Raw genomic sequence first — 27,996 nt, forward strand, 5'->3', positions numbered from 1 at the left:
ACCGAGTTAAGAACACATGTAAAACAATCATGTTTTGCCGTGGGATCCTACCAACATGGCGGAGAGGGGAGGGGCTCTTTACAATGTGACAACTCGCAGTTCAGGTGAGGCAGAGCCGTTGAAAAACGGCTCTGAGGTGAGGGATCTCCGTGAGGAGGGTCACCTTGGGTGTTTTTGTTTGTGTTATTATTTATTATTTATTTAGAAGTCAATAAAGATTTCACTGACTGCAAGCAGTGTCTCCTGCCTTTGCTCTGCTCATGTCAATCACGACTTGTTAAAAAATCTAAAAGGAGTGCAGTCATGAAAATATATCATAATAAATATATATTATCCAACTGGATAAAATAAAATTCTAATTTTCTATTTGTTTTTCAGAATTTCAGTTTGATACATCAATCTTCAATCTTATTTGGTATGAGTAGGCTTTTGTTTTCACCTCAGTAGAGTGAGAAGGCACTTCTTAAATATGCAGTCCTTGTGTTAGATAACAGCTCAGGGCATTGTAAAAGACATAATTTAATCAAATTGGCTTCAGAATAGATAAATTGCGCTGCTGGATGCAATGCCATTCTTCTCCAGTAGAGGGATTCACTCGTCATTCATTTGGGATGCATGCAGGAGAACATTACAGAACGTGAACAAATAGGGAATCTTGTTATTTATTTAATAAATTAAACAAGATTCCCTATTATAGATTCCCTATAAGACCCCAATTATATATATATATATATATATACATATATATATATATATATATATATATATATATATATATATATATATATATATTTTTTTTTTTTTTTTAAAAACTACACACACACACATTTCTTGTTTAGCCTATAGGCTACTTTGAAACTAAAATTAATATTAATTAATCCAAGGCTCTCTCTTTTTAAATCCTTTGTCTGGATGTTTTATTAATGGAGCAGGCAGCAGACTGCATGAGCACTTGCTTAATAATTAATACCCAGCCGAGAGAGGGAGAGAGACGGGAATGAATTAAAGAGTAAATTCATCAAGCAAAATTGAAAAATTATTTTTTTTTTGTTTTATTGTTTTTAGTTAATTAATTATGTTTGGCTTAACTATAAAAATTTTGTCTCAATCTAAAGTTTATATATATATATATATATATATATATATATATATATATATGTTTTTTTGTGTGTTTGTTGACGAGTATAGTGATTATTCTGTGCTAACATGCAAAATTAGCACATGGATATTAATAAGATGCGGACGTTGCAAGATAAAATCGTCCAATGCCGAATATCTGTTTCATGGAAATTTAAGATGCATCATGCTGCCTAATGCCTACCGTATCGTAAAAATCACCCAATGGCGAATGTTCTACTTATGAATATTAAGTACATCATGCTAACGTATCGTGACAACCACCCAATGGCGAATGTTCTACTTATGAATATTAAGTACATCATGCCCACGTTTCGTCACAACCACCCAATTGCGAATGTTTTGCTTATGAATATTGATTACTCGTGCTGATGTTTGGTTGCTACCTTGCTTGGTTACCTTCCTAAGGCAAAAGCTTAGGTTATGAATATTTAAAATATAAATATAATAATACTAAGCCTTCGCCATAGTAGAATTCGTCTTTACCGGGAAAAGGAAAGGATTGAGGGGAGAGAGAGTGAGGGAGGGAAGCGAAGTTATTCGTCCACCCCTCCCCCACCCCCCCGTCCTCCGGCGCTCGGATGCTGCTACCGCTGCCATCATCACCGCGAGATGCGCGTCAAACTGGCATCATCAGCATGTAGACCCACATCTCTCCTTCACCCATCACTCTATCAATCAGCGCCCAAAAAAACAGCAACGATGTGACCAAAACGACCCTCCTTTACGTTCCCGACAGCACAATACGCCGTTTTTAACAGATTAATTAATGCGGACATGGTACAATCTCATCTGCATCATTCAGGTTTTCTTCCGCATAAGATGAAGTGGTCACCACCGTCTGCTGCCTCCTGCTCCCTTCATTTGATTTCTATTCTGCACCGTTGCGCATCATCTGCATTTGGAATAGCGTAAAGGTCAAATGATGTGACTTTCATTTTTGTGTTCTCCATGATGGGCATGATTTGAGGATAAATCACTGGATATCATTCCGTTTTTCCTGCCTTTTTTCCGGCTCAACGTGAAATGTCCTTGGAGCATGGCCTGCGCGGTGAGTGAATAAATTTGTTCATGGATACATGTTCACAAGTGCCTTGAGGTGTCAGCGGGGTATGTTTTATGTGTTTGTCTATTTGTTGCAGTCGAGTGTCTGCTAATGTATAATTAAAGTGCTTTATTATTACAATATCAGTAGGGAAGCATTGCATGGAAATTATCATCATCATTTACTGTACGCCTGGCATATTTATGCTGATATTATTCACCAATATGACTTTTTTTTGCCATGAGTGTAGCTATTCCTGATTGTTTAACAATCGTTTTTAATGTCATTAAAATAAAATAGTAATAATCAATATAACCTAAATGGAATAAAAAATAGACGAATAATAATAATATAATCATACATAATAATGCATTTTTACAATCCGAAATTTGACACGACTTGCATTCTCAACACTAGCATGTATTTAAAAAATATTAATCGTCGTCATTGTGCCATAAACTTAATTAAGAGCTGTGAATTTTTATTTACCTGTATAGGTAAAATAAAAAAAGTAGTTCTGGGTAGACTGATCTGGAAAGCAGGTGGTGGATGGATGTAACCTTGCTCTCTGGTCAGTTTGTGCATTATCTCATTTTAATCCCCTCTAAATGCTTTTAATATACATTTGATTTACCTTCCTGCCGTGATTAAACCAAAATAAATCATAACACAAATGCTACAGGCTCTGTCATAAGCTCTGAGCAGCTGTACAGTGGACCAAGGTGAACATCCGATTCCTGAAGGTTACCAGGAAAGGGCATCATCTTGTTTAAAGAGCGTGTTTGTTGAGGATTCTCCTGGCCATTTTTAATAAAAGATGAGGAGGCGCGCACACAGATTATGGGTTTAAATGTTCGGTAAAGTTGGTGTCACAGCAGGGAAATGGAGGCTCAAGCGGATTGTAATGTCATCCAAATTTGCAGGCCTGATGGCTGGTAGTGTTGTCTTCGTAAATCTGTTCTGCAGTGGGATTGGGCAAGTGTTTCTGTGCGCATGCGCAGGTGTCTCGTACTGACTGAGAGAAGGCAGATTTTGCGCCGAGAGGCGGTACTGTAAAGTAGCCTACATGGGTTGGGGAGAGACGCACATATACACCGCTTTTATCAAGAGAGAGTATTTCAAAAGGCCTTTAGATAAAGAGTAATTGTCCCCGGATTGTCCATCGGATATTATGTAAACAATCCATTGCAGTAGGTGTGCATTGTGAACACTTGCCTAATGCCTACTTGGTTTCCCACAAAACTACCTACACCTGTGACTCCTCGGTGAGAAATGCCACCTCCACATTTCGAGACGTTTAGTCTAAATCATTATTTTTTCCAATTTTGAACGATACCATTAGACAAAACTATGTGTTCATAATGTAACGTTAAGTAGGCTAACGTTAACGTTAGGTTCACAGTTCGAATCACGGGGGTATATGGGGAGCCGACCTCCCTAGATGAGACTTGGACCCTCCCAAAAGGGATGAAAATAATAGTTTGACTGAAAAGAATTTGATAAAATATAATGTAAGCCAATGTATTTAAATGCAGAAACGTGAGTAGCCTATTGCGTTTAATTTACATCAGCTAAATAAGATATGTTGTTATTCAAACAAAACCTAGCTTTCATTTTCTAATGTGACTTAATATGCTACGGAGCCCGGGAAGTCTGTGGTGGAAAAAACAATTGATAGTATTTTACACAAAATTTCAAGCACATTTTATCTCAAATCATTGTCTAGCTGTTATATTTTGTGATCATGGTTATTCACCTATGATGAGCCTGAAAAAATGATAATGTTTTTGATTAGGCTAGTTTTTTTTATAACATTATTTTTTAATGAAATAAATTTATAAGTGTCTGTCTTGTCTCAAGATTTTAAGGTGGCATCTTGCTCACTTGCATTTCACAGCTGTCTGTGTTTTTAGTTTGACCAAGTTCAGAGATGAATGTTTAACATTCCCTTTTTTCCTTTTCTTTTTTTGTTTGTTCCTCAGGTTATTTACCAACTTTATTACTGTGTCAATAGATCCCCTTTATTGTTTAAGAATCAGTAACACTTGCTTCATTTGGTCTTCATATAGATGGATTGGCACAATGGCTACCACTTTTTTTGCTGATTTTTTCTTTATGGGGGGATATTTCAGGGGAACCCCTGCTACCACACCATAGAATAGAAATCCCCAATAAAACAAACTTACAATTCATGTCTCAATATGGAGAACTACATAGAGAACATCTTAGAAATAGGTGAGAACGAATATATATAGGACAAAAGAGATAACTCATTTTCCCAGGTACCCATCTCTTAGCTCATAGCATTTGCTAAAAAGCTGCTAGTCTTCCAAAACCAACACACCATCATGGGGGATCTGGGCAACAGCACGGTAGAGTTCCACCCTAAGAAGCCAGCCATGGACGGAGGAGGCAACGAGGGGGATTTCGGGATGACAGTGGACGAGTTGTGTTCGCTGATGGAGCTCAGGGGACCCGAGGCCCTGCAGAAGATCCAGGAGAGCTACACAGACACAGAAACCATCTGTCACAGACTCAAGACTTCACCTGCCGATGGTGAGTTGCTCTAGTTTCGACATGTGACCATATCTCCTGCTCAATTACATAAGATCACACGTGCTTCCTGAAACATACAGACATTTTCAGCTATTAAGCTTTAGAAGCTATTCAGCTATTGTAAAAATTCAGTGGTCCTTTACTCACTCTCAGGTCATTCAAAACTGCATGATTTTATTTCTTCCGTGAAAAGCAAATGGAATATTTTACTGATTGCTGTGTACCATGCAGTTAGTCCCTATGGGGACTGAGGCTTTTACCAGAAAAGATGCATAAGCACCATAAAAGTATCGTAAAGTGGTCCATTAGACTTGTGCAACATATTCATATAGGTCTTCTGTAGCCGTACAATAATTTTGTGTCGGAAACAGACCAAAAATTAAGCCGTTATAGACTTTAATGTAGTGCACAAAATTCTATGGTCCATTTTATGGTACTTTCATGGTGCTTTCATGTCCTTATTTAAAGCTACATGACTAAGTCCCCATTCTTTGTAACTGCATGTGAAAGAGCAACCAGGTCAGTTCACCCTGCCCATTTTGTGGTCCACAGAAGAAAGTCAGTTATACAGGATTTGAATCACCAGAGGATGAGTAAATAATGACAGAATTCTTGTAAATCTAGATGCACGTATATTCAATAACAAGCCCGTCTTTACAGAAATAATACCAAATGCCAGGCACCTTTATCTGCTTTTGAAAGCAAACACGGCCCAATGTTATCAGACGAGAGCATCTTTCTGTAATGCTGTTTTTCTCTCTGCAGCAGTTTTTTGTCCCAGTTTTTCAAAAAGGTGCCTTTATACAACATCATGGGATTTTTCAAACATAGTTTCATGTTTTATTTGATAGCTTTCTAAGTTATGGAGCATAACAGAGTTGATATTGCTTTTACATTTCATCATTTAGCATGAGGAGAACAAAAGAAGCAATTAAGCCAACAAAAGGGCAAATATATATATATATATATATATATATATATATATATAAATATATATATATGGAAAAATACATACAGTAGAATAGGTCGTTTTAGTATTAATGCATCCCTTGACCTAAAAGATGCATCTTTAGCCGTTTCTTTAAAACGCTCGGGTTGAGTTAGGCAGGGCATTCCACCACCAGGGAATGTTTAGTTAATTTAGTTAGCTAAGATTTGTGTTTAACTATTAAAGGAATTTTAGAATGATTTTGCTCTGAATCTTTTATTGCTGTGGCTATTCTGGGTAGATGATCCTAGTTTGCGCTCTGATAATCACATTGATTTGCATCTTGTTCCGACCAAGTCATGCGGTCTGCCTGCATTTATTTGGCAGCCACGACGAGGTTACTTTAAGTTTATTGTAAAGCTCTTTTTCCTCTTTTAATACTGCTCTTTGAAAAAACTCTCTTCAGAAACCGTGACAGGGATACAAAAAGAAAAGCTTACGGGCATGGATGGAAAGATGAAAGAGTAGAAGAAAGCGCTGGATGTACTGCAAGAGTCTTTCAATACTGATTCCGTTGAAAGAGGATTACATTGCTGCGTCTTAGCTGTCTTAATTTTCTTGTGCCATGAACAGAGACTGAATGAATTAATTGGGGCAATTGGAATGAGTTAGGGAAATGATTTCCCACAAACCTATGGAGTAACTCAATTAGGCTTTACAGTGAGTGAAAGGGAAGCTCTGATGGGAGATGAGAGGTTGCCAGGGGCAGCAGGTGATGATTGGCAGGGTGAGGATTCAGAGAGTGTGACAGTCTGTCTGGGTCTTGCTGCCAAAAATCACACCCTGTGGTGCATCCGAAACACACTGACTTAACCATCTGTGCCCTGTGTTCTCTTGTAATGTCCTGTTCCCTCCCCTCCTGTCACTATAAGAGGTCAGGGATTGGTGTTAACAGAATTGAGTGATGACTAATGAGAATCCAGGAAGTTCTCAGAAGCGTTTGCATGGAGAAAAAAAAAAAACATTAATACTCGTTCAATAGGGTTTTTCACACCTTACACCAGTATGCATGTTCTTGGATTGATTTTTTTTTTTGCATTAAAACAAATCCTGTTGAATTTTGATGGTGAGAATGTTTCAGGCTTTACTGGTGGACAGTTTGGTGTGGGTATTTTACATTTAATTGAATGACATAATAATGTCACTGAACATTTCTCTTTTGAGATGTAAAAATGAATTACTTTTATTGCCATCCTTCCTTCTCAAAAGGACTATCGGACAATCCCGCAGACTTGGAGAAACGTCGGCAGGTGTTTGGAATGAACTTCATCCCTCCTAAGAAGCCCAAGACCTTCCTTCAGCTCGTGTGGGAGGCTCTACAGGATGTTACCCTTATAATCCTGGAAATTGCGGCCATTATTTCCCTCGGACTGTCCTTTTACCAGCCGCCTGGAGGGGACAGTGAAGGTGACTTAGTCTTAAGGATTGATCAAATAGTAAAAATGATCACAAATGAAAACAAAATCTGTCAATATTAGAACAGGGATTGCTGTCCTTTCATGGGAAGCTCAGGAAAAACATGATAAGTTTTATGTCGTAGCCAATTTCCTATTAAAAAGTCTGGTGTCCTTTCATTTGCTAATACTAACACTGCAACTTGTACATGTGTTTATTCCATAACATTTTAGCATATGTTTGTCTCTAAAAGCCTCTTGTGTCGTTACTTTACGACGTAAGTAACTGTATAGTTGTATGGATAACAAATCAAAGAATAAAAGGAATGGAGTGAGAGATGGATGGATGGATAAAAGAACATAAAGGATCACAAGTAGACACTTAAACTCCCTGTCCTCCCACACATTTTTACCTTTCCATCTCTTTTCTTTCTCTCTCTCTCCAGCATGTAGTAATGTGAGTGCAGGTGCGGAGGACGAGGGAGAGGCGGAGGCGGGCTGGATCGAGGGCGCAGCTATCCTGCTCTCGGTGTTCTGCGTGGTGCTGGTGACGGCGTTTAATGACTGGAGCAAAGAAAAGCAGTTCCGTGGCCTGCAGAGCCGCATCGAGCAGGAGCAACGCTTCGCTGTGGTGCGGAACGGCACAGTCATTCAAATCCCCGTGGCTGAGATGGTGGTGGGGGATGTTGCCCAAGTCAAATATGGTCAGTAGAGTTCAAAATTGTCTTTTTTATAATTTTTTTATAAAAGACATCTTGCATGCAACAATGTTTCTGAATTAAAGGGTTGGTTCACCCCCCAAAAAATAATTATCCCTTAATTTACTGACCCTCAAGCCGTCTTATGTGTATATGACTTTCTTTTTTCAGCCAAACTCAAACAAAGTTATATTAAAAAATATCCTGGCTTTTCCAAGCTTTATAATGAGAGTAACTGGTACCTTGTTACTTCCATCCATCATAAAAGTAATCCATACGGGGTTAATAAGGGCCTTCTGAAGTGAGTGATGCAAGTCTAATTCCAGCGGTAGAGTGACCTCTGACCCGACGTATGATGTATTGATGAATGCGGACTCTCACCTAACTCTCAACTCTCACCTAAGCTTACGTCCTACATACATTTCGCCCCCTTAATGACACTCGGCAGACAGTCCGTACTGTTCTCAGTTCAGTGTACTGTTTGACTAACAAGAGCACTGAATGTGAACATGTATACCTGTGCTGACTTCAGTTGGTTCAGTCCGATTTGGGGAACTAGTTCAAACAGCTAACTAAAAATAACCCTTTTGTTGAGTGACGTGCTAACAACTGTAACCCTGAAAATGAAATGTCTAATTTGCATATTTAAATATAAAAAAAAAATCTTTGCAATTTTTAATGTAATAGATCACCTCGGGAAGCATGGTAATGTCTATTAGGTTTTTTTTATACCCTATTTACCTGTCGTGAAGTAAATAATCTAAATAATTTAGATTTAAATTTAGAATCTTTTTAAAATCCTTCAGATTATCCTAAATTATGCATATATATATATATATATACAGAGAGAGAGAGAAAATGTGAAGATGCCTTTGAATATTTCATTCATTAGAGGAAGTATTATTCAAAGCCGCTAAGATGTAATTGATCTGTTACTGTCACTCTGGGGCCCCATAGGTGACCTCCTGCCCGCGGATGGTGTTCTCATCCAAGGGAACGACCTCAAGATCGATGAGAGCTCCCTCACTGGAGAGTCTGATCACGTAGGCAAATCCATCGACAAGGATCCCATGCTGCTATCAGGTAGGGTGTAAAGGTTATGTAAGTGAACATATGTTTGCGTGGGGTTGGGTGGACTGGGTCGGCCATATGGCCATAGGTTGTGATGAATGTTTGTGTTTTTTTTTACATAAATAATTTTAGTTATTCAGAACCATCCAAATACTGAAAGATTTTCACCATCTGTTCAAGATTTCAGATGATTTGGGTTGCAAACAGATCATTGGAGCAGGTGGCAGGTTTGAACATGGAAAGGGTGTTTTGTTTGTTTGAGCAGGACCCACGGGCACTATTCCCTTATGGCGACATCACATGTATATAGTATACTGTAAGTCTTTATTGTGTTAAGAAAATCACCAATATCAATTCATTTAGGATGACACTGTTGCAATCCATCTAAACTGAACCAATTTGCTGTTTGAGGGGGTTGGGTACTTTGCTTGCAAAGTATTTTGTCAATACTTTAACACTGAGATTGCACAGTGCTTGGGTTAAATCTCATTGACCGCTTTAATGAGATAATGTCCCTGAGGTCTGATAAACAGGTTAATCAGCTACTTCCCTCATCTCTGCTTCCCGGAGAAGGGCTCAGATTTGTGTTTGGCCGTCCAGAGACCTGCTCTGCCACTTCTTTCTAATGATCACAGCTCACCAGAGAAGCATCTGTTTCTCCGCTTGGCTACACACACAGCGCCCACGACCTCAACCTCTTCATAATCAAGTGTGAAAGAAAAATGAGAAATGGAATCTATGGAAACATAACATGGTTTTAGGCATTTATGTGAAAAATGCATGTGTAACCTGATTAGAATGGGCTTGCGTAAATAAATTGACGTTAACGGAGAGTAATGGATACTAATTTGTGCAAATAATTTTTTTTAATATCATTAACTTTGGACCTTGAGTGTCCAATTCAGAATCACTTTTACCTATATCTTCAGCTGATATTTAGATTTAGAATAAGACTGTACTGCTCAGATTTTTTTTTATTTTTTTTAAGAAATTAATACTTTTATTCAGGAAAGTGACAAATTAACAGTAAAGACATTTATAATGTTACAAAAGATATATACATCAGCTTTGCTATCACAATAAATTGCATTTTAAAACTGGAAGCAAGAAGCCCTGGAGTGCACCTTAAAAAAAACTGAAAAAAATAAAATAAAAAAATCTTGCATTTCAAAATTAGAGTCAAAATGTTTCGAGATTAAAGTCGAAACGTTTAGAGATTAAAGTTGAAACATTTCGAGAATAAAGTCAAAACATTACAATAATACAGTCTTCCGTAGAAGTGTGTGCATTCACAACAGTGCTCCGAGCGCGCGCGCGCACGTGTGTGTGTTTGTGTAAAGAAATGCACTCGTGAAGTCGAACTGCCATGGATTAACACAAAATAGCATTTTACTTTTATCTGGGCTTTCAGCAAAATTCTACACATGTGCTAGTGGCAGTGTTTCCTGAGGTGTTTTTGTGCTCGTCTAGTCAACACTATCTGGGTCCAGAACACAAGAGTAACCGTTCTGTCTCCCTCTTCACCGTAAATACGTTCTGGATGCATTTTAAGCGCATCATTCTGTATTCAATCATTTGGCCGGATCCTGTGATTTCCTAAGATTTAATTACCACTAATGGTTGAGGAGAGATTCTCTGATATGTTTGTAAAGCACTTTGTGTGTAGGCCTAGTATGAAAGTGCTATATAAATGCCCCATTCATTCATTCATTCATTCATAAAGCTGGATTTCTCCATCCAGTCTGAAAAATGTTTTCCGTGTTGGTTTTTCTATAGGCTAAAGTCTATTCCGGCGCAGTATATTTTATAACGTCCTATAATGGTAGCCTAATGCTGGTAGATTGGCACCTGTTGAATTTCCTTTGATGAAACAAAACACACTTTCACAGTGTGAAACTCGCTATTGGCCATTATGCATGCCTGTGTGTGCAGCAATGTGAGACAATGGCAAACACACGCACAGCTTCTACGAAAGACTCTCGTCTCTCGAAATATTTCGACTTTAATCTCTACATTTTTCGATTTTAATCTCGAAATGTTTAGACTTTAATCTCGAAAAAAAAATTTCGACTTTAATCTCAAAATTTTTCGGCTTTAATCTCAAAATGCTAGATTTATTTATTTATTAAAATTTTTAAGTTGTGGTTCAGGGCTTCCGTAGTCATTTGATCCATGTCACAAAATACATTTTTTATTTTATTTTATATTTTATATTTTATATTTATATTGAAATTAAATTAAGAGTTCATGTTACCCCAGTAATTATCTCTTGCTGCATGTTTTTAAACTTTAAAATGACAATTTTCCGTGGAACTGTCTTGTTTTATTGACAAGATTTTTCTGTCATTCATCAGCTTGTGTAATTAATCAAGGAGCGCAAATTATATTATTTTCTCTGTCACAATGGGAGAGGCTGCTCTTCTCAACATGTATGTTTGAAGGCTTCTGTTGTGAAGAAGGAAATGCACACTACAAAAAATGATTGTCTTAATCAGTAATTTTGTCTCGTTTATCACTGTGAAACATCTTCTCTCATTGGCAATAGTCATAAACATCACTAAAGTGTGTTTAATGTAATTCTTAAAACAACAACTGTGTTGGATAAACGCTTAGGTAGTTTTTTGGGTAACACTTTACAATAAGGTCTCATTCGTTAACATTAGTTTAGTTAACTAACAGGAACTAACAATGAGCAATACATTTGTTACAGTAGTTATTAATCTTTGCTAATATTGGTTAATAAAAATACAGTTAATTGTTTGCATGTTAGTTCACAGTGCATTAACTAATGTTAACAAATACAACTTTTGATTTTAATTATGTGTTAGTAATACATGCTCAAATGAATATTAACTAAGATTAATAAATGCTTGTTCATTAGTTCAGGTTAACAAACTAATGAAACCTTATTCTAAAGTTGTTTAGTTTTTTTTAACAAATATCTTTATGGTTGTGTAAAGATTTTTACTTGAAAACAAGACAAAAATACTGGTAAAGAAAGAAAGAATTAATCTGCAGCGAACCAGGGAACAAAGAAGCAATCTGGCTCGGTTTAATTGTATTACACACTAAGAGGAAAGGCCATGGAAGAGACTTCAGCCTTAATTTGGATCCTTGGTTTAGACAAGTGCAGGGACTAATGTGTGCACAACAAACAAACACAATACATTACATAAGGAGGTTATTCGTGACTCATACAATAAATAATATTATAGGCTTATATTTCCCCTTTACCTCACTTTACAAATACCAAGATGAAGTAGCTGTTCAACAACAGTGTTTTTTGGTTTTTATGACACTTTTGGGATTGACGTAATCCCTAAAATCCTTGCATAAACAATGACATGTCATTTAAACATCCTCAAACTGGAGACTGTAGAAATTAAAATTGAAGTCTTTTTAGTCACTTGCTAAACCTTTTGAGTCACGAGATGGCACCAATAAGCTATTTTAATTTGTGTTTGTTTGAAAAGTGGTAACTGGTGTTTGATGGGCTTTTTAAAGGGGTCATCGGATGCAACAATGAAAAAAAAACCCCATTCACTCCTTTTTTTTAATCCTCAAAAAGCCTAAACACTCTCAATAATCAAGCCGTTTGGATTTTCTGAGCGATATGATGTCATATGATGCTTCGCCCCCGACCACTGACTGACTGTCCCGTATTAGCATATTTCCCCCTCAGCCATTAGCGGTACAAAGGGGTTGTTTTATACAACCATGTGAGGTATTTTAACCAAAGTATGTTACAAATTTGACACAAAGATCCTAAAGAATCATACCAACTTGTGGAAAATATGCATCTGATGACCCCTTTAAGCGAATAGGGATGAAAATATTTACTGTAATGTCTTCTCTGTGTCCCTCAATTTTCAGGCACTCATGTAATGGAGGGGTCAGGGAAAATGGTGGTGACCGCTGTTGGTGTCAACTCTCAAACGGGAATCATCTTCACCCTCCTGGGGGCCGGAGAGATGGAGGAAGAGAAGAAAGACTGCAAGAAAGGTTGGCGTCTGACAGATCTTTGAAAATATTTTATATATGATTAAAAACTGAGCATGAATAAACATTATAAAAGAAAAATCCTTCTGCTTGAATACCCACAGGACGATCCAGATTCAAAATGTCTAATGTTCTAGGTCATTTCTATTTCGATGCACTGAAATTCTCAGAAATGTTGCTCACTCATTTGAGTTGATTTTCCATTGTTTTTGTTCAGCATTTAGGTTTTTATTTTATGTCTTTACATACCACCTTCGTTTTTGTCCTATCCAACAATTATTTCAGAGGTCAATAGTAATTCATCCACGCAGTTCCCCAGTGTTGAAGCCAAAGAACACAACATCATAAATGGTAGGTGACATTCACAATAGAGAGAGACTCATAAACAGACATCCTGGTTTTAACTCTCCATATCTGTCAAATATTATCCCTCCATGTTTTATGTTTTCTTTCTCATGCACTTTATTGTTGTCTCATGTCAGCTACTTTGACCTCAAGAGGCAGAAACAATTTTTTTTTGTGTTTGTTTAAATTTTTGCATTCAATTTCGCAGGGAAACAAGATGGGACCCTGGAGAACAATCAAAATAAAGGTGACTTTCAAGACTAATGTAGATTTGAGTTCAGGTAGATTTATGATGAGATGAAGTCATTATACAGGCTATTTCAGAATCAAATACTACATACCGCACTGCATACACTGTATACTGCCTACTATTTTTTTCCAAAGGTGTATGTGAAATAGTGTAACAATAAGCAATTCAAATTATTGCATGCAACAGTACATTATTGTCACTTTGAGGTCAGCTTACTTTGCATGTAACAAGTGTCATCTTGCTATTATATTGGCCACCATATCGGTATCAGCCATTTTTAATGCTATCATAAGAAATTTTGCCGATATTAATAATATCGATAGCCAATAAATAATGTATTATTTCCTTCATCTGAGACGCTTCAGTAATGTAGCAAGTAATGTTGTCCAATGACTTGTTTGCATTATTTAATTATTATTTTATTTATTTGTGAGGCAATAGATTTTTTTTTTTTTGATAAGGAAAGTTGACCATAGTAGTGTAAAATTCATTTTAAAACTAACACTGGTTCAAACTAGGCTACTGTACTGCATATATTTGATTTATGTTTTAGTGTTTGGGACTTTTTTTGCAATCAGGCTCTCAAAAATAATATAAAAGTTCGAATTTAGATTTATTGGCCAATGTATCGGTTATCGGCTTTAAAATATAAAGAATTATTGGTTATTGGCATCGGCCGAAGTTTTCATATCGGTGCATCCCTGATGAATTGCTTTGTAAAATGTCTTGTCAGTCAGATAGTGTGAGCAGGATACAGTGTATATGCAAATCGCAAAATAGTGTGTAGGATTGTGCTATTCTAAACATTTCCAACAGTTACCTGTGATTCTGCCTGCCTGATCACTTCGTCTCTTTGACCCGCTATAGCTAAGAAACAGGATGAGGCTGTTGCCATGGAGATGCAGCCACTGAAGAGTGCAGAAGGTGGGGAAGTGGAGGAGAAAGAGAAGAAAAAAGCCAGTGTCCCCAAGAAGGAGAAATCAGTTCTTCAGGGCAAACTCACCAAGCTGGCAGTGCAAATCGGGAAAGCAGGTGGGGAGGTCTGCTGTTAGGATGTTTTAGGTCAAGTCCTTCCGGTAGTGTACATTTTGGTCTGCAATTATTTGGTCTTAAATTTTCGTCTCATACTAGGTGTGCTGTTACTTTCTTAGCAATCAGATGTATTCATTATTTTAGGTCTGGTGATGTCCGCCATCACTGTGATTATCCTGATGCTGTACTTCGTGATCGAAACATTCGTCGTTCAGGGACGGGTGTGGCTGACGGAGTGCACGCCTATTTATGTGCAGTACTTTGTCAAATTTTTCATCATCGGAGTTACAGTTCTGGTGGTGGCTGTGCCAGAGGGTTTGCCACTGGCTGTCACCATATCACTGGCCTACTCCGTAAAGGTTAGAAATGAATAACTGAAATTTTCTGTAACGTTATGTTGAAAAATGCACCTGCGAGTCTATGGAAGTGTCATTTACACACATACTCACATTGGCTAGTGCTCTTAACATTTTAACTCTTCCTATCAATGTCTTTCCACAGAAAATGATGAAGGACAATAATCTGGTGCGTCATTTGGATGCCTGCGAGACTATGGGCAATGCCACAGCTATTTGCTCCGATAAAACAGGGACCCTCACCACAAACCGGATGACAGTGGTGCAGATTTATATACTGGACCAGCACTTCCGTGACGTCCCAACACCAGATCAGATTAACCCCCGGACACTGGAGCTCCTCACCAGTGCTATTGCCGTGAACTGCGCCTACACCTCCAAAATAATTGTGAGAGGCTTTTACTAAAGCAGTAAAGCAAGAGAGGCCATGCAGTGATTTAACTACGTTTTATAACCCTCATTTCATCCTTTCATTCACCATTCCTTCCTCTCTCTTCACCTCTTCCCATTAGGCTACAGATAAGGAAGGTGGGCTGCCCAAACAGGTGGGTAATAAGACAGAGTGTTCTCTGCTGGGACTCGTGATGGACCTGAAACAGGACTACCAAGCTGTGAGGGAGCAGATCCCTGAAGAGAAGCTCTATAAAGTGTACACTTTTAATTCTGTCAGAAAATCCATGAGCACCGTCATTCAGATGCCTGACGGAAGCTTCCGTTTATACAGCAAAGGAGCCTCTGAGATCCTGCTCAAAAAGTAAGTTGTGTTGTCCTTGTGTACGTCGTGATTTTGGCTTGTCCCACCTGTGTGGTTTTTTTTTTAATCACAATAATTATGTTGTAATGGTAAAATGACATGTAGTCTGTATGTACTAAAAAGTATTAAAACTAATTTACACTATATATATATATATATATATATATATATATATATATTAGGGCTGTCAAACGATTAATCGCATCCAAAATAAAAGTTTGTTTAATTTTTGAACATAATTTTTGTGTGTGTGGTGTGTATAATTATTTTATATATATATATATATATATATATATATATAAAAATACACACACATGCTTGTATATATTTGAAAAATATTTTCATGTATATTCTGTACATAGATTGATATATAATTTATATTATATATAAATATACATTTTTATATTTAAATTATATATTTTCTTAAATATACATGCATGTGTGTGTTTATATATATACAAAATAATTGTACACAGTGCATCCACATATTATGTAAACACAAAATTTTATTTTGGATGCGATTAATCGCTTGACAGCCCTAATATATATATATATATATATATATACTTATTACCATTCAAAATTTTAGTTTGAGATCACTAAGACAACACTGTATCACTGTTTCCCCGCTTAAATAACCAGGCCAGCTATTTTTTAAATGTGATGATAATAAGAAATGTTTCTTGAGCTCTAAATCATTTTATTACAATGATTTCTGAAGGATCAGAAATTCACTAAAAAGGTTATTTGAATTGAAGTAATTTTACACAATATTACAGCTTTTACTGTATTTTTGGTTTTCGACTTTGTGAACATGAGAATCTTCTTTCAAAACTGATACTGAACTTCTGATATTGATAATCAACCTTTTGTAAAGGTTAAGCTTATTTCACTGGCCATTTGTTAAAAAAAAAGTTAAAGCCAAGGACTATCTTTCTTTAAGGCCTAATTTGTACCTAATTTGTGGATAGTGCCAAATAGAACATCAAAAAACGACCTTGATCAATAAATGTTGAATTCAGAGACTTTTAACCTTACACTGCTGGAGAGTATATGAGTTGTTCTGAGGTTTTGTTTTGCATGTGGCGTTGAGGTTGCCACTAATTTTGATATTAATCCTTTTTGAACAAAGTTTTCTTTGTCAAACAAAAGAGTGTAAGTGTTAAAAGGAAGTAACAATTACACCTTACCTCCTTCTAGCTGGCTTTATGGTAAATATGGACAGCGCAGTCTTTGTCAAAAAAATAAAAAAATAAATAATGCAGTGTAAAACGAAATTAAACAGTTCTGCCTTCATCCCAGGTGCTCCTTCATCTTAGCCCGAGACGGTGAGGTTCATGCTTTTAAGCCACGGGACAAAGATGAGATGGTGAAGAAAGTGATTGAACCGATGGCATGTGAGGGCCTTCGTACGATTTGCATCGCTTATCGGGAGCTTCCTGCTGACCCCATGCCAGACTGGGACAACGAGGCAGATATTGTCTCTAACCTCATCTGTATCACCGTGGTCGGCATTGAAGACCCTGTTCGACCGGAGGTATGCAGACCAGTTTACTTAGATGTCTGTTTGCAGTTCTCCTATCTAAGAAACTACATCTACATTTTAACCTCTAAAAAAATCTTTTATGATTATAAGATGTTGTATATGAAGGATATTTATGACATCGAAATCTGTTCTAGTTTGCTAATTGTAATTCCAATCAGGTCCCAGATGCCATTAAAAAGTGCCAACAAGCAGGCATCACTGTGCGTATGGTGACGGGTGACAACATAAACACTGCGCGTGCCATTGCTGCCAAGTGTGGCATCATCAGTCCTGGCGACGACTTCCTGTGTATAGATGGGAAGGAATTCAATAGGCGAATCAGGAACGAGAAAGGAGAGGTATGCACAGCTTATACAGGAATTAATATTATAAATCTTTTCCTTATTGCCAAGATTAATTCTAAAGACACAACATGCACAACATTTTAAATGGAATACACAACAGCCAGTGAAAAATATCTAGATGAGTGACCATATATGTAGTTACGTACATGTTCAGACATTTGTAGTCAGTAAGATTTATTTTGAAGAAATTAATAATTTTATTCAGAAAAGGATGAATTAAATTGGTCCAAATTTATATTTCAAATAAATGCTGTTCTTTTGATCTTTCTATTCATCAAAAAAATCCTATAAAAAACTGTATAATGGTTTCCACAAAAATATTTCAACATTAATAATATCAATACATGTTAATTGAGAAGATCACCATGTTAGAGTGATTGACACAGTCATGTGACACTGAAGTAAAAACGAGTTACAAAGCTGAAAATTCTGCTTTGGCATCTTAGGGATGACTTACATTTTAAAATAAAAAGCAATATTAGTTTACAATATTGCATTGCATTTTTACTGTATGTTTGCTTAAATAAATGCATTCCGGTTGAGTCTTTTTTAACATTGAAAAAATCCTACCATCCTCAAACTAAAATGTGTAGATCTCATTTTTATTTAAAAATGTTTTGCAGATTGAGCAAGAGCGCATTGACAAAATTTGGCCCAAGCTCAGAGTTCTTGCTCGCTCCTCCCCCACCGACAAACACACACTTGTCAAAGGTGAGTCTCTTCCTCAGTCGCGTTCATCCCTTGTTCTTCTGAAGATGATTACATCTCCATTGTACAATACAAAAGTGACATGATGAGCAGAGATACTGTGCTTTTCCTGTTGTTGATGATGATAAACTGATGTTTTGATCTCGGTTATAACGATTTTTGTTTTATTTTGTGTTTGCCTTGTGTTCAGGTATCATAGACAGCACCATTAGTGATCAAAGGCAGGTGGTTGCAGTCACCGGTGACGGTACAAATGACGGGCCCGCTCTGAAGAAAGCTGATGTGGGGTTTGCAATGGTGAGAAGTTCCATCCATTAAATATATATGAACAATTTAAAGAGGGCTATATATTTTTGAGGTTCTGTGACACAAAGTGTAATGATAAATCCAAATGAAGCTAAATATGAGACATTCCAAGCTGACGGTTGTGGTGGGGCTCAGGTTTGATTGATATTAAGGTTTATTTCTTTAATTAGTTTAAAAGCCATCTTCCAAACCATACTTCAAGTTCATTTGAAAAGTTCATATGACCTGCAGTACATTTCATAAAAGCATGTCACCTGGGAAATCTCAGAATGGTAAGATACCAAGTGTAAAAACAAAGGTGTAATTTTTTTTTTTTTAAATGAAACAAACCAGAATTATAGATGTGTAAATGCTCTTTCTCCGTTTGCATAGGGAATTGCTGGTACAGATGTGGCCAAGGAGGCCTCTGACATCATCCTGACGGATGATAACTTTTCCAGCATAGTGAAGGCCGTGATGTGGGGAAGGAACGTGTATGACAGCATCTCCAAGTTCTTACAGTTTCAGCTCACAGTGAATGTGGTGGCTGTCATAGTAGCCTTCTCTGGTGCCTGCATCACGCAGGTACATGCATACACTTCCATTCAAAAGTTTGGGGTCATTAATATATATAAAAGAATACATTTGAAAAAGTACTATATTCAGAAAGGTCACATTAAATGGATCAAAAGCGAAGACATTTATAATATTTCAAAAGATATCTAAAAAATGATCTCGGTTTACACAAAAATATGTGTACAGCTGACTGTTTTTAACATTGATATAATTAAGAAGTGTTTCTTGAGCACCAAATCATCATACTGGAATGATTTCTGAAGGATCATGTGACACTGAAGACTGGAGTAATGATAATATTTCAGCTTTGGCATTACAGGAATAAATTACATTTTAAAATATATTCAAATAGAAAACAAATATTATTTGACTGTTTTCTTCTTTCAAAAACATTAACAAAAATTCTTACTGAACACAAACTATTGAAGGATAAAATACAAAAAAAGAGTATATAAAACCTGGCATATAATCTGTGATTTTATTTATTTGTGTGTGTGTGTGTGTAGGATTCTCCCCTTAAGGCTGTCCAGATGCTGTGGGTCAATCTGATCATGGACACGTTTGCTTCTCTTGCTCTTGCCACGGAGCCGCCCACTGAAGCGCTGCTCCTGAGGAAGCCCTACGGCCGAAATAACCCCCTCATATCTAGAACCATGATGAAAAACATCCTCGGACATGCTGTCTTCCAGCTTATCATCATCTTCACTCTGCTGTTCGTAGGTACGTTCTAACCAGCATTTGCTGGATGCACAAGTTCTGTTCTCTTTCTTCATCTACAAGGATCATACTCTTTTATCTGCCGTTTTTTTATTTATCAGTATTGGTTGATATTGTATATTGTGTTTGGATATTCATTTCATCCTTCCCTGACCTTTTTTGCAGGTGAGAAGATCTTTGATATAGACAGTGGCCGTAATGCTCCACTTCACTCTCCTCCCTCCGAACATTACACCATCATTTTCAACACATTTGTCCTCATGCAACTCTTCAATGAGATCAATGCCCGTAAGATCCACGGAGAGAGGAACGTGTTTGATGGAATCTTCTCAAACCCCATCTTCTGTTCAATCGTGCTGGGGACCTTTGGAATACAGGTGAGAGCATACAAATAGGTATTTAAATGTAGATTCTTTTATTTCCATTTCTACTTGTTAATTGATCTTTATAAATTAAATACCACACTGCCACTGCTTATTTTGGAAGATTTAAAAAATTGTTAAACGTTTTTGAAAGAAGTCTATTATTCTCACCAAAGCTGCATTTATTTGATCAAAAATATGGTAAAAACAGTAATAAAAAAATTGAAGAAAAAAAAAATTTCTATTATAATATAATTAATTCCTGTGATAGCTCAATTTTCAGCATCATTACTCCAGTCTTCAGTGTCTCATGATCCTTCAGAAATCATTCTAATATGCTGATTTGCTATATAGTTGTGCTATATATATATATATATATATATATATATATATATATATATATATTGTTACCATGTTTAATAAAAGTATTGAAAAAAGCTTGCTCACCCCAAATTTTAATTCTTGTCTTATTATTATGAATCATACTTTTTAATTTGTAAATGCCATTTTATTACCTCACATTAGTTAAGAAATAAACTATTAATGTTATTTTTTTCTATTATTAATTTGTTACAATGCAAGGACAAAAAAGCTAAAATGCTGAAAAAGCTAAAAAGAAATGGAAACAACTCACAGCACCTCAAATATACACTTTCCCTTATTCATATATTTTGATGCATTTGTACTTTACACACAGATGAAAGAAAACAATTTCACTCCTATATCTCTGTTTGTGATTTGTAGATTGTGATTGTGCAATTTGGTGGGAAACCCTTTAGCTGTTCCCCCTTAAATGTGGAGCAGTGGCTTTGGTGCCTGTTTGTGGGATTGGCAGAGCTGGTCTGGGGACAGGTAAGTGCTGCAGTCAACAGATTTGCCATTCTAGATGCACTCATTAAAACAAAAGCTGATATTTTTGATAGTCATTTTCTGTTTCTTTATTGTATCTTTTCCTAGGTGATAGCATCAGTGCCAACACATCATCTGAAGTGTCTGAGAGAAGCGGGCCACGGGCCGGCTCCAGACGAGATCATGGATGAAGACCTAGCTGAGGATGAAGATGAGATTGACCATGCCGAGAGAGAGCTGAGACGAGGACAGATCCTGTGGTTCCGAGGACTCAACCGAATTCAGACTCAGGTGACGTTCAGTCTCCGTGTTTTCCTGTCTAGTTTAATGTTGCTTTTGCATTGTTTCTGACAGGGACAGCCGTTCCCGCTTAGACACATACTGCCTTAAAATATACCAAATGCCTTCTGTGTCATATGCTCTAGTTTGCGCACTTTTTTCGAACTTTACTTTCCTCATAACTCAAACATATTTTTCTTTCTTCACCAGCCTTTATAAATTGATGAAATATTAATATTTAACAAGCTTTCTGTGTTGTAAATCTTAACGTCTCTCTCTCCCTCACTTCATCCTTTATTCACTCTGCTGCTTGATCACGCTGTTTTATTCAGTCTTTTTTGCCCTTCTACTTGCATCTCCATGTATTATATCAGTCCTTGGTAACTATAATTGGCTTTTTTGAATTTTTAAATATTAATGTGAGTTGTATGCTCAATGTTTCTTCAAGTATAGGCACTTTAGTTTTGTATTTACTTTCTGAACCAACAAATCTCAAAATGTTTACATTTACATTTCAAAATGTTTACATTTAATAATTTTTGATTTGCAAATTCGAATTTCTAATTTAACAGTTTATGTATCCTAAATTAATCAATTCATTAACTATTTCAGTCGTATCCTCCGACTTGCCATATGCGAGAGACCATCCATGAATTTTCTTGGTGATGATTTTTCTGGGGTAGGTCCAGGACTTTCCCCAAACCCTTTGCAATACATGGCTTGATTATCTAATCAACCAATCACATGGCAGTTGCTTCAAAGCATTTAGGGGTGTGGTCCTGGTCAAGACAATCTCCTGAACTCCAAATTGAATGTCAGAATGGGAAAGAAAGGTGATTTAAGCAATTTTGAGAGTGGCATGGTTGTTGGTGGTATTTCACAATCTGCTCCGTTACTGGGATTTTCACGCACAACCATTTCTAGGGTTTACAAAGAATGGTGTGAAAAGGGAAAAACATCCAGTATGCGGCAGTCCTGTGGACAAAAATGCCTTGTTGATGCTAGAGGTCAGAGGAGAATGGGCCGACTGATTTAAGCTGATAGAAGAGCAACTTTGACTGAAATAACCACGCGTTACAACCGAGGTATGCAGCAAAGCATTTGTGAAGCCACAACACGCACAACCTTGAGGCGGATGGGTTACAACAGCAGAAGACCCCACCGGGTACCACTCATCCCCACTACAAATAGGGAAAAGAGGCTACAATTAGCAAGAGCTCGCCAAAATTGGACAGTTGAAGACTGGAAAAATGTTGCCTGGTCTGATGAGTCTCGATTTATGTTGAGACATTCAGATGGTAGAGTCAGAATTTGACGTAAACAGAATGAGACCATGGATCCATCATGCCTTTGTTACCACTGTGCAAGCTGGTGGTGGTGGTGTAATGGTGTGCGGGATGTTTTCTTGGCACACTTTAGGCCCCTTAGTGCCAATTGGGCATCGTTTAAATGCCACGGCCTACCTGAGTATTGTTTCTGACCATGTCCATCCCTTTATGATCACCTTGTACCCATCCTCTGATGGCCATGTCACAACATTTCTAAAGAATGCTTTCAGCACCTTTTTGAATCAATGCCACGTAGAATTAAGGCAGTTCTGAAGGCGAAAGGGGGTCAAACACAGTATTAGTATGGTGTTCCTAATAACCCTTTAGCTGAGTGTAGATAGATGTAATAAGAAATAATATTTAAATGAAAATTTTGCTTTCTTTCAAGGGTAGAGTGATACAAATCTTTATTTTAAAATACATTCCAATCCAATTTTCATGTGAGTTTCATAAAACAAAAAGAACATTTAAATCCATTGGTTTTAATAAAAATAAATAGTGCTCATAGTTGAAGAAACACCCTTAACATCATACATGCGCATTTACAATTTATGAAATGCTGCTTTTCCTGCAAGACGTTCCTCCATAAAACCCCCCAGTCCTGTTCATTTCATTGAGCTCATTCACCTGTCTGTGTGATGTCCTTCTTTCTCTCCTGCAGATGGAGGTAGTGAGTACCTTCAAGAGAAGTGGTTCGTTTCAGGGTGCAGTGAGACGCCGCTCTTCAGTGCTCAGCCAACTCCATGACGTAACCAATAATTCTACTCCCTCTCACGTAGTTCTCTCCACTGCCAATGCAACTGGTGCCCCCGGGAGTGAGTCCTTACATTCCGTTAACGGCACCTCGTAGAGCCCGTGCACTCAGATGGCTTAGCATTTACACCAACACACACACTCACGTGCATTGTTGCCTGCCTTCAAACGCACCTAGTCTGCTGAATGTTAAGTGTGTGTGAAAGAGAGAGCGAGAGCAGATTATCATCATAGCATCTGCTTCAACTCTCTACTTCTTTGTTTGTTTTGCTTATTAGTTTCTTTCTTTCTTTCTTTCTTTCTTCCTTTTCTTCTTTCCTTCTCCCTTGCTACCTCATAACTTATTTCTTGCTCTTGTTGTTTATTCTGGCTTGATGCTGCCAAGATGGTTTTCTTTTTCTTGTTGCCTTTTTATTTATGCTCCCGTCGCTTGATTTGCCAATAATTCACCCTCAAATCAATGTTGCCTTAAAGGGCTACCAGGATTTCACTCGAAAGAGCCAGAGAACAATTGAACTGCATTGAGAGAAACTAAAGTGGGGATGTTTCATCTGTTTCCTAAATCAAAAGCTGACAACATAGGTACGACGAAAGCAATGGTTGACTGTTGTAAACCTGCGAGTATAAGCCCATAATGGTTTCTGCTGCCATTTTCATATTAGGGATATTAGCATTAATAATGCTAACATTTTTCTATCCCGTTCAGGACAAAAAGCATACATACGGTATGCCATGTTTTTTGCTCATGTCTTCTTGTGCGCCTTGTTCAGATTCTCCTCTCTCTCTTCACAGGTTTCGTGTTATAACCCGTCATGATCTAATGACAATGTCCTGCTATTGTTGCTGCTTGATTAGAAAATCTTTCTTACTCTGCTGCTATGATTTATTGTCACAAAACAGCTGTAGTTTCGGACACAATCTTCTTGAAAGTCATTCTCACAGACTTTATGAGGGTTTAATGCAGCAACATCAACATTGTCCTCTAGGTACCAGAAGCGATCTTTTCCGTGGTCCAAAGAAAACAGCTTCATTTTAGCATTCCCCAAATCCCTTTAAAGAGACCAACAAGCATTAGCCCAGCTGGGACCCCCTCGGTTTCATCACTTCCCCTTCAATGTTAATATTCAGTTGCTTTTATTTCTGAACCTTTAAAAATGAAAGTATGAGCACACTTTCAATTTTGTCCTTTTTTTAACAGAGTTTTTTTTTTAGTGTCTTATCCTGTCCTGTCAGTCCTGTCCAGTGTTTCTTTTTCGTGTTCGACTTCTTTCATCGTCTTGTAGCATTTTGTGCTATGCTATCTTAGCTTAAATACAACAGAGAAGGGAAGGATCCGGCTCAATGACTTTCATTCAAAATTTGTATAGTTCTAGTTTCAAAAAATGTTGCACAAGAGGGCTGCTTCTCAAAAGCTTTTGTTTGGCTGTCACGCCACAACAAAAGAAAATGACTTTGTGCCGTAGGATTAGACCTCCATCCATCAAACGTCTGTGTTTCACCTCCCTTCTCCTGCCGTCTGTCATGAGGAGTTCTGATGCGATGTGTTTGGAGCTTTTCAAACACAATTCCTTTTCTGTTTTTCCATCCAGTGCCTGAATTACAAAAGACTAGCCGAATCCTCACTGCAGTTAATTTTTATAATGTTTTTTTTTCCCCCTCTTTGATATCATAACCAAATGCCATTATGAATTCTGGGCCTTATACTCGAAAGTTTACACTGTCAACAGAAAACAGCTTTAAATTAAGCATAAACCACAAAACAAATGGCTCTTTGGAAAAACAAAGCTGCAGAAGTGCTGTTGTGTCCATGTTGTGAAGTCCCCTCCCTCTGTCAGTCACATTGCTTTGTGGTCATTCCCAAGCGTGGTTTGGCTATGCATGTAGAATGCGGAGAGCGGGGGAAAAAATCCCGTCTGATGAATGTGACGGTCCAACATGCATGGTCACACACACACACACACACACACACGAATGGTTTCTTTTCAAGAAGATGCATTTTTACCACGGCTGCTGTAAAATCACACACGATGAGAACGAGGACGCCAGAAAAAGGAATATGGAACAATTTGATCGATGTTTTTACGGATTTTTTTTCTTTCTTTTCCTATTGAACGTGTACTTGCATGCCATGCATGAACGGGAAGAGGAAACTTGAATTATTGTGCATGGTTGCATGGGAGACAAGTCCCATTTAATGTGTTCATACTTTTGAGGGCATAGAGAGTTTGGTTTTACTTTTTTCTTTTTTTTTTCTAAAACAACAAGGCAACCAAGAACTTCTAAATGTCCTCATATTAGTAAGCTACTATAATTAAAGATACCTTGCTTTACGTTATATAAATTTTTTTTCTCCATTGACTATAGAAAGTGGATTTAAAAAAAGACTTGCAAATATACCCTATAAATGTAACGAATAGAAAACTGATGTCAGAACAATAAATATTGCTTACAGACACTAATGCAATCTGTTTTTTCAAAAATGTTCAATCCGTATTACAGTTTGTCAACACCAACAGTATGTGAATATGCATGTCTTTATTTCCTGTGTATGTTGTTTTTGTGTTTGTGCATTCTGTGCACAGCCGTGTTGTGTAAACCTCACTTTTTATGTTCTAAACGTGTTTTCTGTGTGTATGTGTGTTTGTACCACATGGTGACGTGTGCCTTCAAAATCATTGTTTTTTTTGGTGTGCGTGTGTGTTTACTGTCGTTTGTTGGCATGTGTTTTGTTCCATGAATTTTAATCACCTGGTATTGAACTGGCAACAGTGAAAGTTGTAATTCTACTTTTGAATTTCGCAGACAAACATGTCTTGCATTATTTTATTTCTTTTTTAGTAATTTTTTTTTTTTGCTCACAAATTCGACATGTCTTATATCAGAGGTTAGAGAAAAGAAATCTAACTTTTTGATCATTATCATTAAAAAAGTAGTTTCGTAAGAGAAGTAGTTGAAATTGGTGTGGCATTCGTTAGATCCACGCATTAAAAACAGACAGGGGGCTAAGGCTGCTTTGACAGACCATATTCTCAATATGTATGGTATTGGAACGATTTGTGTTTGCTGTCTTGTGTTAGCTTGACTGTATCTTGAGATTTGTTTTTCCTCTTGTAATTACAACTTGGATTTCAATTGTGTTTTTGGGCATCATTCTATAGAGGCCTATAGAATGGCTGTGGAGTTTTGTTTCTTTTCAAAGGCCTACTGCACCAAAGGTCTTAATGGATGTGAAACTTTCAGCTCTCGCAGGTCAAGCTAGCTGAAAGTGTGCGAGTAGTGCAAAAGGGAGACTAAACTTCTCTCCACCTCTCTGTCCCTTTCGATCCCTTCATTTTCTTCCCTTTGACATCTCCTACCCCGCACCCTTGACGTATAGATCCGGGTGGTGAAAGCTTTCCGTAGCTCCCTGTATGACGGCATCGAGCGGCCGGAGTCGCGGAACTCCATTCACGACTTCCAGGCGCACCCGGAGTTCATCATCACGGACTCGGTCCACAACATCCCCCTGATCGACGAGACGGACGTGGACGACGAATCGGAACGCTCCAACCATAACCACGTGCGTGTGGCGCTTCGTCACCCCGTCCCTAACTCTCAGCCCCAGAGGCCCCCGCGGTCCCGCTACCCGTCCCGCCCTCTGAGGCAGCAGAGTCTGCCGGTCACCCTCAACTACAACAACAACAACGCCACCGAGAGCCGTGTCTACCTGGGCTCGAGCGACAACGGGGCGCCGCACGTTTCCCCCTGCCCCGCGAGCCCTCTGCACAGCTTGGAGACATGCCTCTGAAGGAAGGTCAGGGGTCAGCGAGTCGAGACTACCAGCCAGATGGACTGGTTGTGGCAGAGAAACAGTTAGGATGTTTCTGTACCTAATCTTTGTTCCTATCACTATCACAGATTCACTGCTTCAAATTGTTTCAGTGGTTCTTTACAGTATCTTGTGTGACCCAAAGACAATCCCGCTCCGCATGAAAGCCACCGATTATGTTCTCATACAGTATGTCGCACTTGAACAAGTACCCAAAATGACGAGGCGGATCTACGTGTGTGTAGGATTGGACTCTGACTAAAGATTTTAAAAAGACTGTGTGAGCCTATAGAAAGTGTACAAATGGGAAGAAGGAAAAAAAAAGTTTATTTGGGGATAACTCCTTTTGCCTTTTAATTAATAACATTATTGTTCCAATTATTCTAGTGGTTACATTTCTGCTAAAACTACGACAATTAATACTACAGTTGCTATACTCCAGTTATGATACTTCATCGTTTAGCTTTATATAACTATGTTTGTATGTATGACGTAAGTCTGTATGTATGTGTATTTGTTTGTTTGTTTGCTGTTGTTAAAATCCGTGTCTATGTTCTCATTGGTTCCACACGTGGCCCTCTCTCTGTTTTCTGTGTTAGAGTGTGATGTGTACGTCCAATTGAAAAAAAAAAAGGAAATGAAATTAAAGAACATATATCAGCAGCATAAATAAAATAAAATCGAACCATTGGAGGAAAATCTTACAATACTTCCTGGAAATGACAGGAAATCGTGCAAGAGCAATGTGTTTTCTTTAAAGAGCATCTCACCCATTCCTGAAAACATATATTCCACTGTTCAAAAGGAAAGAAAATA

At 37.6% G+C, this 27,996-nt stretch overlaps 1 protein-coding gene across 3 annotated transcripts; it reads left to right on the forward strand.

Annotated features, from left to right (window-relative positions):
* The first annotated feature begins 1,695 nt into the window (after nucleotides 1-1,695).
* atp2b3a (ATPase plasma membrane Ca2+ transporting 3a) lies at nucleotides 1,696-27,879 on the forward strand. 3 transcript variants are annotated; one of them, XM_039664133.2, is made up of 22 exons: nucleotides 1,696-2,188; nucleotides 4,165-4,738; nucleotides 6,936-7,133; nucleotides 7,567-7,824; nucleotides 8,776-8,901; nucleotides 12,763-12,891; nucleotides 13,442-13,480; nucleotides 14,351-14,515; nucleotides 14,660-14,874; nucleotides 15,017-15,259; nucleotides 15,384-15,625; nucleotides 16,928-17,162; nucleotides 17,330-17,509; nucleotides 18,139-18,226; nucleotides 18,414-18,520; nucleotides 18,902-19,093; nucleotides 19,591-19,804; nucleotides 19,967-20,178; nucleotides 20,908-21,015; nucleotides 21,121-21,303; nucleotides 23,281-23,367; nucleotides 26,749-27,879. In XM_039664133.2, the coding sequence occupies exons 2-22, from the start codon at nucleotides 4,531-4,533 to the stop codon at nucleotides 27,157-27,159; spliced, it is 3,840 nt and encodes a 1,279-aa protein (XP_039520067.2). In that variant the 5' UTR covers nucleotides 1,696-2,188; nucleotides 4,165-4,530; the 3' UTR covers nucleotides 27,160-27,879. The 3 variants fall into 3 exon arrangements, with proteins under 3 accessions (XP_039520067.2, XP_039520110.2, XP_039520085.2); XM_039664176.2 differs by having other exon boundaries at nucleotides 23,281-23,434; nucleotides 26,749-26,914; XM_039664151.2 differs by lacking the exon at nucleotides 23,281-23,367.
* The last annotated feature ends 117 nt before the right edge of the window (nucleotides 27,880-27,996 follow it).

Source organism: Pimephales promelas, chromosome 14 (genome assembly GCF_988280905.1).
Source record: "Pimephales promelas chromosome 14, fPimPro1.hap1.1, whole genome shotgun sequence".
Classification (NCBI taxonomy): domain Eukaryota; kingdom Metazoa; phylum Chordata; class Actinopteri; order Cypriniformes; family Leuciscidae; genus Pimephales; species Pimephales promelas.

Coding starts and splice junctions, on each gene's coding strand:
- atp2b3a (XM_039664133.2), top strand. CDS start 4,531: ATGGGGGATCTGGGCAACAGCACGGTAGAGTTCCACCCTAAGAAGCCA. Junction 15,626..16,927: donor TCTGAGATCCTGCTCAAAAA/GTAAGTTGTGTT, acceptor CCTTCATCCCAG/GTGCTCCTTCATCTTAGCCC. Junction 19,805..19,966: donor CTTCACTCTGCTGTTCGTAG/GTACGTTCTAAC, acceptor CCTTTTTTGCAG/GTGAGAAGATCTTTGATATA.